Raw genomic sequence first — 12,384 nt, forward strand, 5'->3', positions numbered from 1 at the left:
CCCCACGCCGGGCCCCCCCTCCTACACCCTAGGGTAATAACCCCACGCTGGGCGGCCCCCTCTTACAACCTGGGGTAACAACCCCACGCCGGGCCGCCCCCTCCTACAACCTGGGGTACCAACTCCACGCCGGGCCGCCCCCTCCTACAACCTGGGGTAACAACCCCATGCCGGGCCGCCCCCTGCTACAACCTGGGGTAACAACCCCACGCCGGGCCCCCCCTCCTACACCCTGGGGTAGCAACCCCACGCCGGGCCGCCCCCTCCTACAACCTGGGGTAACAACTCCACGCCGGGCCGCCCCCTTCTACAACCTGGGGTAACAACCCCACGCCCGGCCGCCCCCTCCTACACCCTAGGGTAATAACCCCACGCCGGGCGGCCCCCTCTTACAACCTGGGGTAACAACCCCACTGCTAGGCCCTCAGCTAATAACCCCTCATTGGGGTGCCTCCTCCTTCAACCTGGGGTAACGACTTTGCCTGTTTCCCCACCCTTTGGCCCTAACCATTATCACCTGGCCTCATCATCTCAAGTTTGGATCACCACCAGCAGGAATGGAGGCATCTGATTGGTCTACTCCCGCATATAAAGTGTGGAGGAATCATTCCCCCCCTTACCTCATAGATGCCTCCATTATATTCACACTCGCATTGTGCAGGATTCACACACTGCCCCGTGTGACTGCGATACATCCCCGCCTGGCACACACAGCTCCCCTCAGTGCTGCTGCTACAATTCCTCCCGGGTGACACAAACATCTCCTGACAAGATTGTTCGCAGAACTCTCCATCACCAGCAGGGCGGCGCCATCTCTCCCCACTGGGGCAACCTGAAGAGAGAAAGCAAAGTGAGGACCCCGGGGGGCTCATGGGCCTGTACAGCAGAATTGCATCCCCGATGGTGTGTCACTGTAATGTGTCCCCTGAGCACTTACTGCAGTCGGGGAGGTCGCAGTCCCTCTGGCGGGTCGCTGACCCTTCGCATTCCTTTCCATCATACAAACGCAGTTGTTTGTGTCGCCGTTGTGAGGTTTGGACCCCGGTACCGCATGTTACAGAACATGGAGTCCATTCTGACCACTCAGACCACTGGCAATCCACTGCAAGGAATAAAGAATAAGGAGATTTTACCAGGAGGAGCCTGCCATTGGCTGGGCTGTGAGGCCACACAGGATATAGTAGCCAATCACAGACAAGGATATTGATCCTTGGGGGTGGGACTTACCGTTGCAGTTGTCAGCAGTGCAGTGGAAGCTCCCCATATGACAGGTGCTGCAAGACAGACATTGTGATATATGAGGGGCCCCACACTGATCTTTGTACTGGGGTATCATAACCTCCCCCCCCTTACCAGTTGTTACATTGGTGGTATATGACGGTTCCTGCCGGGTATTCTCCCTTCATTTCCTCCAGCGTCAGGTTGGCTGTCCAGGGAAGGGCGGGGGAAGGTTGCAGGGGGCACAGACACTCCTCCGGCATGACGCAGACCCTCCCCTGCAGAACCTGTGGGTATATCACACATACGTGACACCAAAATCCTGGAAATGTGTATCATTCCCCCATCAGGGTAACTTACCTGTCCAGGGGGGCAGATGCAGCCAGGCTGGCAGGACTCATTCAGGCAGGCGGTATCAGGTCGGAGGTCAGCACAGGTGAGGGGGCAGGAATTGGCGCAGTCGCTGTATATCAGCCCTTCAGGACAATCTGTGGGGGAGGGGGACATGTCAGATATCCAATGTACGTGAATGTGACACGGACATACAAATCTCCGAGAGACAGCGCCCCTCCCCCACCTTACCTGAACTGCAGTTGTGGGTGTTACAGGTGTGATGCAGGACGAGCAGAGTCGGACACGGAACTCCGCCTGGATCTGCGGCTGCCAGGATTGTTCGGTTCCTCTGGGATATTCCTCCCCCGCAGCTGGCGCTACATTCACTCCAGGACGACCATTCACTGAACACACAGCCCGCTGATGGGGAAAACACGTGATATGAGGTGCACACGGATGGAGGGGTCACACGTGATATGAGGTGCACACGGATGGAGGGGTCACATGTGATATGAGGTGTACACGGGTGGAGGGGTCACACGTGATATGAGGTGTACACGGATGGAGGGGTCACACGTGATATGATGGAGCACACGGAGGGGTCACACGTGATATGATGGAGCACACGGAGGGGTCACACGTGATATGAGGTGTACACAGATGGAGGGGTCACACGTGATATGAGGTGTACACGGATGGAGGGGTCACACGTGATATGAGGTGTACACGGATGGAGGGGTCACACGTGATATGAGGTGTACACGGGTGGGGGGATGACTCACCTGGGCACGGCTCACTATTGCACTCCTCAACCTCTCGGCTGTCACTCCCACAGGGGGCCCCATCTGGACTCTCTGTACAGGAGCGTCTCCTCCATCTGTGGCCCCCACCACAGCTCACAGAACAGGGGCCCCAGTCAGTCCATGGCCCGTACACCGGACACAACACGTCTGTACAGGTGAAGGTGCCATTCACACAGGTGCTGCAATGGAAGATGATTGGTCACTGGCTGGGCCCCATTATTCATCCAACACAACCTCAGGGCCACCATTGTAGCTGCCTGACCTGCTGTCTCCCAGCTTCTCATGTGCACAACATCAGATTTCTGGCATTCCTGTACACTGGGGGGCGCTATGATATCATACTGGGGGGGGGGCCACTCAGGAGCCGGGATATGTCACGGGGTATTGGGACCACACAATAGGGAGCGCACACAATCTCCGGGGACACTGAGACCTTCCACTGTTTCCCCCATAGGTTACACAGAGAACATTCCGGACTTTGTGACACAAACCCACCAATTGTTACACCCGATGTGGGCGATGGCTCCGGGTTCATATTCCGTGGTGCCGTTGGATGATGGGAGTCCACAGCGGCAATGTGCGACCGGCACACAAATCTTATCCTGCAAAAGCCAACCTTCCGGACAGCGGCAACCTGCAAGAGAAGAGCCACGGGCAATATAGTCACATGGGAGACCACTGACTGCAGGGGGGGCAGCTGGGGGAGGGAATAGTGGCCGGTCGGGGGGTAGATGTAGGAATGGCCGGTCGGGGGTAGATGTAAGGGTGGCCGGTCAGGGGTAGCTATAAGGGTGGGCTGTCGGGGGCAGATGTAAGGGTGACCGGTCGGGGGCAGATGTAGGAATGGCCTGTCAGGGGCAGATGTAAGGGTGACCGGTCAGGGGCAGATGTAGGAATGGCCGGTCGGGGGTAGATGTAAGGGTGGCCGGTCGGGGGCAGATATAAGGGTGGCCTGTCAGGGGCAGATGTAAGGGTGGCCGGTTGGGGGCAGATGTAAGGGTGGCCTGTCAGGGGCAGATGTAAGGGTGGCCGGTTGGGGGCAGATGTAAGGGTGGCCGGTCAGTAGAGGTGAAGCAGACAGTACGTTGCAGAATATTTGCCCCAAGTCCATGGAGCTGCACGTACCCGTCCTGCATTGCCCTTGCAGACACTCCACATGCTCCCAGAGGTCGGCACAGGAGCGTGGGCACTGGTTGGCACATGGCACCTTGGAGGCCTTCCCGCGGTCCTCACAATTCTCTCCTATTGGATAATAAAGGTTGGAGAGTGTCAGTAGGAAGCGTTCCTCAGTGAGCCGGCTGTATTCTGCGGACACTTACCTGGGCAGGCTGCCGTGTTACAGCTCTCAGACTGAAAGCGGGCCCCTTGGCACAATGTAACATCTATGGGGTGGTGAACATGGCGCCATCTAGAGCGGAAACCACCACCGCAGGGCTCCCGGCAGGGACTCCATTCCCCCCACTCATTCCAGACACACAGATCTGAGGGGAACAAGGGGAGTGCACATCAGGGGCCGATTCATGGAAAATAATCCCCACCCCCCACACACGAGGGATACCCACCATCACAGATACCCTGCTTGGGGCATAACCTCTCCTGGGTCAGCTCCCCGGTACAAGATGGAGACTCTCCATTCCATGGGAAGCCGGTGCGGGAGTTCAGACAGATCCGGTGTCGGTGCTGGACGGAGTAGAAGGACGGCAGCATGGAGTGATTCCGAGGTGATGGAATGCAGCGACTACATGGCGTCCACTCCGACCATTCGCTGAGAAACGCTTCACCTACACGACAGAATGAAACCAGGAAATGCCACACAAATCTGACAAGTGGAAACCTTCAACTATTATCTGCCCCACACAAAGGAATGGGGGGTAATTGCCCCGGGACCCCTGCACTGCCCCCCCCATATATTAGAAGCAGCACATACAGAGCAGACAGAGGTCACCCCTCACCCGTCCAATCTGCCCCTGATGAAGTGCAGCTACACAAGTCTGAGAATCCGGGGGCCCCGGGGTCCTCTATTGATTGGTGATTTTCTCCTGGTACTGAGCACTACAAACAGTCTGCTCCCCACAATGGAATGGTTAAAGGGCCCCAATACCCCATGGTAGGTTGTCCATGCAGGACCCCAGGCTGAGCTCCGCCCTTCTTATAGCAAACTGGCCAATGAGCTTCTCTGTAGGGTTTGGAGGGTGGCCACTTACATTCTCTATAACTTACCTTCACAGTTATGCCTGGTACACTGCAGCTCCCCCTGGTGACAGACGCTGTAAAGACATAACAAGTTACCTTCGAGTCATGTGACCGGATACATATGGCTGCCTCCCTTTATTTGGTAGGCTCCTCCCCCTAATAATAGGATGATGTGATAGGATAGTACAGGGTGTATGCACAGCCAATCACTTTATAATCGGAGTCTCTGGTTGGTCCATTCGATGTGTACAGGGGATCATACTCACCAATCTCTGCAGCCCAGACGTACGGTGCCACCCGGTGCCAGATTTGTCACCCCGGCATGAGACACGTATGGGCAGCCACACTCCGAGGGATGAATACATTCACCGTTCTGCTCTAGGAGCCCCTGAGAGGACGGAGGACAGACAGTCACATCACGTGTTTATTATCACCGACACAACCCAATGTGGCCCTATAGGATACATGATGTGGGGCCTGACACTCACCGGAGGGCAGTAACAGCCGGGCTGGCAGGTGGACACGTTGTGGCAGATCTCCGCTGATAATTGGGAGGGACAGAGGCCTTGGCATGGAGAACCACACGGGCTGAATACAAATGGAGGCCGACAGCTGGACTCTGCGACAATAGAGGAACAAACAGATGAGACCACTGGGGAATCCTATAAGTGTGACACCGGTCACTTCCTGTCCAATCACAGCCCAGCATTGTGAGGAGTCTGGGTGCAATAAATGGAGGAACCTCACCTGAGCACTGTGACAGGTCACATGACCGAACCTCACTCCCCAGCTTGTCACACGCATCACCACCAAAGTCCGGCCCCCGAGGATCCCGGTAACGGCGCTGGAAGGCGGAGTGACACGAACACTCCGACCAATTACTCCACTGACCCCAGAAGCAGCTTCCTGCATGAGACACACAAATCATGGACCCGTGGGCGCACGGAACACACGTGGACAAAACATACATGTGCGAGGATTTCTACCTTCACATGGCTGCAGGTAACACGCCATGCTTTCCACGCGTTCACCAGAGTCACATGATGTATCCGAAGATTCCGCACCGCGGCAATCACACCGCCAAATCCGGCTGCTAATTCCGGTGCCGCAGCTTTGTGAACATTCACTCCATTCCGACCAACCGCAGCGGCTGCCACCTGAAAGAACCAATCACGGAGCAGATAAACCCCCAGTACGATGGCGGATGATAGCGGTATATAAGGAGAGACGGCTGGCAGATATTGGCTCACCCTCACATTGCCCCCTGGTGCAGTTTTGCCTCTCGGTGTCCGGGCCTTCACAATCAGATCCGTTGTTGCGTGGGGGAGGGTTGATACAAGCGCGACTCCGGATTTGTGCAGCGGCACCGCACGTGGCCGGACAGTTAGACCACGGAGACCACGGCGTCCAATTCCCATTCACTGAATATTAGAAGGAAGAGCAGAATTATACACAGCGAGGGCCCCACCCAGAAGTATTATTACCCCCCCCCCCCCAGAAATATGCAAGAAAAACTTTCTGTCCTCCACCAATCAGGTGACAAATGTAATGAGGAGTTTGCTTGGCCACACGCTCACCACCACACTGAGAGACCTAAAGGGGGCGACGTTACTGCGGGGCCACTGAGACCTCCAAGCCTCCAAGGGGTAAAACACCCGGACCACAGGAAGAGGAACCGGAAGAGGAACCGGAAGAATGCAGAGAGGAAAGTGGGAAGAGAGAGGAACGAGCAGGGGAGGAACACAAAGTTATCTTCCCTTTCCCTCTCTGCATTCTTCCAGTTCCTCAAATTACGAGAAATTAAATTGCAGCAAAAGAACGGGAAGAACACAGGAAAGAGAAACCAGAGCAGGGAACTGGAAGATATAAAGAGGGGGAAATGGAAGAATGATCACTTCCCCGGCACGGTGAGATTACCGATATCCGGTTCTATTTCAGCATTGTATAAGACATTGGGGGAGGGGCACTTACCTCTGCATTCAATGTCCTGGCAGTAGTTGCCCTCTGGGGTGCAGATACTGGAGGAAGAGATGGGGTCAGTAGGAGTTATCACATATTCCTCATTTTCCCCCCGCTGTGTCCCCCCCATAGGGAACCAATGTACAGATCCTGGGGAAAATGCTGCTCAATACTCAGGTAGTGCTGCCATATGCCAGGCCGGGGTGATCCCAGCTGCAGGAGGAGCGCAGCTCAGGTCGGGTATCTCTAATCCCAGCATGGCATCCCTCAGACATGCAGCTGGCAATAAAAGGAGCCTGGAGCAGCATTTTCCCCAGGTCAGTGCTGCATCTTTAGGGCCCAGCTGTCCCCCCATAGAGGAACCCCCCATGCCGACCCCTGATACTGACCACTGCTGGCACTCGCCCACCAGCCACACGTCCCCGATTTGCCGTTCACCCTCGTCATGCGGGCACAGTACCGGGCACCTTTCCAGGTAACATGGCCGGGTCTGGGTCTCTGGGTTCTGACATTGCTCCCTCTCTGAGCCCGATGTGGACGTCCTGTGCACAGGAGGAGAAAGATTTATTGTACAGCGCTGCGCAATATGTTGGTGCTATATAAATCTTTTTTATTAATAATATTAGGTCATCATAACATCTCCGATATCGCTATAAAAATGCCCGCCATGATAACAAGAACTGATAACGGCAAACAATGGCAGCACACAGCCGCAAACATTCTGCCCAACACTAAACAACCAATCACTGGACAGGTTTCAGTGGGATCAGGTGAATGCTGATTGGTTGCTTTGTGCATACCTGATACGAGTTTGTTGGCCACTCCCACAAGTGACGGAGCACTGAGACCAGGTGGACCACTGACTCCAGTTGCACTCGGTGCTGGGACAGGTGAGGTTGGTGCAGGACAGGTGACCATCAATGCAGGTGCAGTTATTGCAGTTTTCCTGGAGAGAGCTCTCTGCCATCCAGCTCTGCCCCCTGCTGTCCGTACACTCACACTGCGAGATGGCCACACACTGACCATCCTGCTCCAGGGTTCCTGGGGGATACACGGAAAACAGATTGTGGCCAGCGTGCTGACAAATCAAAGAGAGAGGTGGAAGAGACGTGACTTACCTGCTGGACACCTACACCCCGACTCACACACCTCTCCACTCAGACAGATAATTCCCTGCTGGAAGTCTGAGCAACGCCTGGGGCAGCGATTGGCACACTGCACTTCCTCCATACCCGACGGGCATCCATCTTCTGTATGAATGAAAGCACCGTACGAGAAAATGTGAGAATAGAGATCTCAGCAAATCATTCTGGGTAAAAGCTCCAAGAAATAAATCATAAACCCCCCGTGGTGCGGGCCCCTGTGTACGGCTGTTTATGGGTGAAAGCCATCTATGTATGTGTTCCTTCCTGGACATGGGTGGCCCCTAATAATATTATTATTATTTATAAACAGGATTTATATAGCGCCAACATATTATGCAGCGCTGTACATTAAATAGGTCCCTACGTATGAGTCTCTCCCCAGCTGTCGGCCCTCCTGTCTTGTTCTGGGCTGCCATATATATGGGGCCCCCTTATGTATAGGTTTCCCTCTGGGTGGGGCCCCCACATTTTCTGCAATTGGTTTTATCTCAGCATGGATTCCAGCGTTAGGTTGGTCGCCCTGTAGACTCACCACACGGTTTGGGGTTGCAGATCCTCGCTTGGTATTTCTCCCCAGGACAATCCTTCCCTCCATTTTTTGGTGGCGGACTTGTACAGGTCCGGGTTCTGACTGATCTGCCTCCGCCACATGTGCGGTCACACCAGGACCACGGACTCCACTTGGACCAGCCGCCATTTACTACACCGGAGGGAATGAGAGGAGGAGATAAAATCATAACGAATTGTGCAGATTATTCTGAAATATTCCCCCATCATAACCTGGCACAATCACCTCCCCCACCCAGCTCCCCAGCACCCAGCTCATCAGCACCCAGCTCCCCAGCACCCAGCTCATCAGCACCCACAGCACCCAGCTCCTCAGCACCCAGCTCCCCAGCACCCAGCTCCCAGCACCCAGCTCCCCAGCACCCAGCTCCTCAGCACCCAGCTCCTCAGGACCCCCCATGCACACGGTTTATCCTCCCAGCACTTTACAATCCCACAATGCTCTCTGCCTGTCCTCTAGGGGTCGCTCTCATATTTAGGGGTAGGTGACACATTCCCCCCCATTACCTTTACAGGCCTGCAGGTTGCAGAATCTCCTCTCCATATTTCCGCTCAGGATGTCATCACACCAAACTCCGCTCTCACCCGGCGGGTTGTAAGTCCGGAAACGTCTCTGCTGTCCCACTCCACAGGATCGGGAACAATGGCTCCACTCCGACCAGGGGTTCCAGGAACAGTTCTGGTGGCGGCACTCCTCACCGACACACAGCGGGGAGTCAGGACCTGAGGGGACACCAAACATCCAAACATGAAAATCTGCCACCTGACTTCTAATGGTGTGGGAAGGGCCCGAGGGGCTCCGCTGGTTCCCAGGCATGGGATCCCAATGGTTGGATTCAGGGTCTGTGATTGGTCAGATATCAATAGAGATGAGTCATTGGATGTGGCCTATTCCAATCATGTGACCTGGGAGAGATGGCTGTTGCGGCCTGGCACAGAGCTCTGACATTAGTTGCCGGTTTTGGTGTCAGCTCCCCGCTGGCTCCCCGCAGGGTCTCACCTGTACACTGGGGCAGGTTACAGATGTTCTCCTGGTAGGACTCTCCGCTACAATTCCTTCCGGAGGGACAGAACCGGGAACGCATTTTCAGCGCAGGTAAATGGCGGTCAGAGCAGCTCTGGGAACACGGAGTCCATGGGGACCAGGGGCCGAACTCCTCGTCTGCTGGGCCTGCAGAGGGACGGACAGAACCATTACTGAGAGAAGGCGATATTTATCATGTGGGGGGACCCAGGAAAACCCAAATTCAGGGGGAAGGTAATGCTTGTCTGGGATCTGACCACACTTCCTTCATCAGACCGCATGTTATGGCATCACCCCGGTCACATGACACTCACCGACCATGTCAGTTGGCGACTCCGGAGACAGCGGGGTGACATCTGCAATGACAGGGACATCGTATGAGACAAACATCATTAAATTCAGTGCATGACATCATAAGGGGGCGGGGATGTATGACATCATAAGGGGCAGGGGTTTATGACATCATAAGGGGGTGGGGATGTATGACATCATAGGGGGCAGGATGTATGACATCATAAGGGGGCGGGGTGTATGACATCACAAGGGGGCGGGGATGTATGACATCATAAGGGGGTGGTGAATGTATGACATCATAAGAGGCGGGGGTTTATGACATCATAAGGGAGGGCGGGAATATATGACATCCTATTGGAGCGGGGTGTATGACATCACAGCCCGGGGGCCATATATCCTGCAATACATTCAGCGGGGGGGACAGAGGAAAATGAAGTTCTCACCCTCACAGTCCGGCGTCTGGCAATATTTAATATCCACACTGGGGCCCTCACAGTCTCTCCCCCCATTGGCTGGTGGAGGGTTTGTACAGTTTCGTGTCCGTGTCATATTGCCCAGGCCTCCGCAGGTGACAGAGCAGGGGCCCCAGGCTGACCACAAGGTGAATCCTCCGTCCTGAGGACAAGCAGAGAATACACACTCCATGCGGCCGCTCTTGCATGTGCTGGAAGGAGAAGAGACGGATATTACACACTGCAACATATCACATAAATAATATACAGAAGCAGCACCAACATGACTACAAATCTACACAATTCTGCAGGTCGTGTCATTCCAGGGAATGGGGGCTGCTGGGGGAGGAATGTAAAGTGCTGAAGCCCTAACAATGGATCCAATGACGTGCAGCAGATGAAGCCAGCAGGGGGCGCCATCTTAGGGTGGAACGTCTAACAAATCCACTAATTGTGTTCATTTTATTTGTCCATAGGGGGCAGCAGAGATGATGGGGGCAATAGCAACCTGGAAGAATGAAATTGTAAAATACAAATGAGCGTTTATCTGACATATCACCGATTGGTCCACAGATCTAGGTGTGAAGGGACCAAACACTACTACAACCTCTGTCAGGCTCAGTGTGACCTGCTGGGAGTTGTAGTTTTCCATACCAGGAGCTGCAGCCATGGTGGATCTCATCTCCCGATGTCACTTCTTCTCCTGGAGTGATCAGCGTGGGGGCATGGAGGGCGGCATGAGGGGCGGCATGGAGGGCAGCATGAGGGGCGGCATGGAGGGCAGCATGAGGGGTGAGATTCCTCAGAGCTTCCACAATCTCCGCCGTCACCAGGCACGGACAATCCTGAACAAACACAGACGGTGAATTCTTGCAGTGTGGACACGGAAAGTAACAAAAACCCGGCAGAGTTCCCAACCCCCAAATGTTTTAGGAAGTCTCAGCACTGATATCAGACCCCCCCTCCCCCCACCACCACCTGCCCCACCTTCTGCCCCTCACCCCACCACCTAACATGTTACCCCGGCATCCACCAAATCATCATTAATCACTCATTACCTACCCCCCCATTCCATATCCTCCCCCTCCTAGATTGTAAGCTCTTCGGGTCAGGGTCCTCTCCTCCTCCTGTGTCACTGTCTGTCATTTCATGTACAGCGCTGCATAATATGTTGGCGCTATATAATTCCTGTTTATTATTAATAATAAGCCCAACCAATCGTCAAGCTGAACCGTTCCCTCCTGACATTGCCCAATCAATGCCCAGTGAAGTCACATGACTGGCAGGAGCTCTCACCGTAATGCAGGACCCGTTGTGGAAGTAAGTTCCGATTGGGCAGTGGCATCCCTCCTCGCACTCATCGGGGAAGCACTCAACCTGCTGGGTTAGGTGGGCACAACTGTAGGGGCAGCTGCCATCCTTGCCACACTCGCGGTATAGCCGGTCTATGGGACAGCCCACATCTGGGTGACAAAATACAGCCAATCAGCAGCCACATAATGGGTTGTAAGGCGCTGGATGATGGGGGGCCATTGAGATAATCACCAGGGGGCCACATCTGTGACAGCTACTCACCCAGACAAACCTGGATGTTGCACATTCTGCTTTGCATGGCTTTTCCTTCACACTCATGGCGCCGACATTCACGCACCCGGATCTGCTCCCCTCCCCCACAGCTGACACTACATGGAGACCACGGTGACCACTCGCTCCAGGGTTCTGGTTCTGTAATGAAGACAAAACAAACCCAACGATATGAAAGAAAATAGCGTCAGCCTTGCAGTCCAATGAATGAGCCAACCAATGGGCATTCTTACCTGGACAGGTGGGCCCCTGGCACTGCCTTTGTTGCTCCTCACTCCCCATGCACCCCCTTCCACCATTCTGGGGGGTCGGATTGTCGCACTTCCTCCGGCGTGTCTGGATCCCATCGCCACAACTTGAAGAACATGAAGACCACAAACTCCAAGGACCCCAACCACCGTCCAGGAGACAATGGGGGTCCGGAGTGCAGATCATGTGACCAGCCATACAGGTGCTGGAAGAACAAGAAGAATAATATCAGAAGTACCAGAAAAGCCGAAACTTCACCCCGACATAGAAATCTCCGATACTTACCAGTTCTGGCACGGAAGAATCACGCTCTCCCCCGACACCAGGTACAGCCAGGGCTCAGCACCGGACCGGACCGAACCGCCGCTCCCCTCTGACAGCCCTACAACCACAAAACAGGAAAATGAGGGAATAACACCAGAACCACGGGGAATCCACGGCTCATGGACTATGGGGAATCCGGGAGGGGGATTCATGGTACTGGTGAATCCAGGGGGGTCTCCTGGTATCAGTGGGGGGTCTCCTGGTATTGGTGGTATCAGTGTGGGGGGGTCTCCTGGTAT

At 54.8% G+C, this 12,384-nt stretch overlaps 1 protein-coding gene across 1 annotated transcript in view; it reads right to left on the bottom strand.

Moving 5' to 3' along the window:
• LOC140332148 (SCO-spondin-like) overlaps nt 1–12,384 on the bottom strand; it is a 65,884-nt gene that overhangs the window by 2,368 nt on the left and 51,132 nt on the right. Inside the window, exons 79-109 of the mRNA XM_072413442.1 lie at nt 12,107–12,203; nt 11,806–12,026; nt 11,564–11,713; nt 11,285–11,451; nt 10,643–10,833; nt 9,980–10,200; nt 9,557–9,598; nt 9,225–9,389; nt 8,726–8,941; nt 8,184–8,351; nt 7,625–7,756; nt 7,307–7,547; nt 6,896–7,048; nt 6,519–6,565; nt 5,798–5,968; nt 5,534–5,704; nt 5,295–5,453; nt 5,036–5,166; nt 4,814–4,935; nt 4,575–4,621; nt 3,917–4,135; nt 3,674–3,835; nt 3,480–3,596; nt 2,850–2,988; nt 2,334–2,533; nt 1,801–1,971; nt 1,579–1,706; nt 1,354–1,505; nt 1,228–1,274; nt 938–1,102; nt 621–832 (exon numbers count right to left, since the gene is read on the bottom strand). Coding sequence (XP_072269543.1) covers nt 621–832; nt 938–1,102; nt 1,228–1,274; nt 1,354–1,505; nt 1,579–1,706; nt 1,801–1,971; nt 2,334–2,533; nt 2,850–2,988; nt 3,480–3,596; nt 3,674–3,835; nt 3,917–4,135; nt 4,575–4,621; nt 4,814–4,935; nt 5,036–5,166; nt 5,295–5,453; nt 5,534–5,704; nt 5,798–5,968; nt 6,519–6,565; nt 6,896–7,048; nt 7,307–7,547; nt 7,625–7,756; nt 8,184–8,351; nt 8,726–8,941; nt 9,225–9,389; nt 9,557–9,598; nt 9,980–10,200; nt 10,643–10,833; nt 11,285–11,451; nt 11,564–11,713; nt 11,806–12,026; nt 12,107–12,203 — 4,724 coding nt within the window. The remainder of the gene's footprint in view (nt 1–620; nt 833–937; nt 1,103–1,227; nt 1,275–1,353; nt 1,506–1,578; nt 1,707–1,800; nt 1,972–2,333; nt 2,534–2,849; nt 2,989–3,479; nt 3,597–3,673; nt 3,836–3,916; nt 4,136–4,574; nt 4,622–4,813; nt 4,936–5,035; nt 5,167–5,294; nt 5,454–5,533; nt 5,705–5,797; nt 5,969–6,518; nt 6,566–6,895; nt 7,049–7,306; nt 7,548–7,624; nt 7,757–8,183; nt 8,352–8,725; nt 8,942–9,224; nt 9,390–9,556; nt 9,599–9,979; nt 10,201–10,642; nt 10,834–11,284; nt 11,452–11,563; nt 11,714–11,805; nt 12,027–12,106; nt 12,204–12,384) is intronic.

The sequence above is a fragment of the Pyxicephalus adspersus genome, chromosome 5 (genome assembly GCF_032062135.1).
Source record: "Pyxicephalus adspersus chromosome 5, UCB_Pads_2.0, whole genome shotgun sequence".
Taxonomy (NCBI): domain Eukaryota; kingdom Metazoa; phylum Chordata; class Amphibia; order Anura; family Pyxicephalidae; genus Pyxicephalus; species Pyxicephalus adspersus.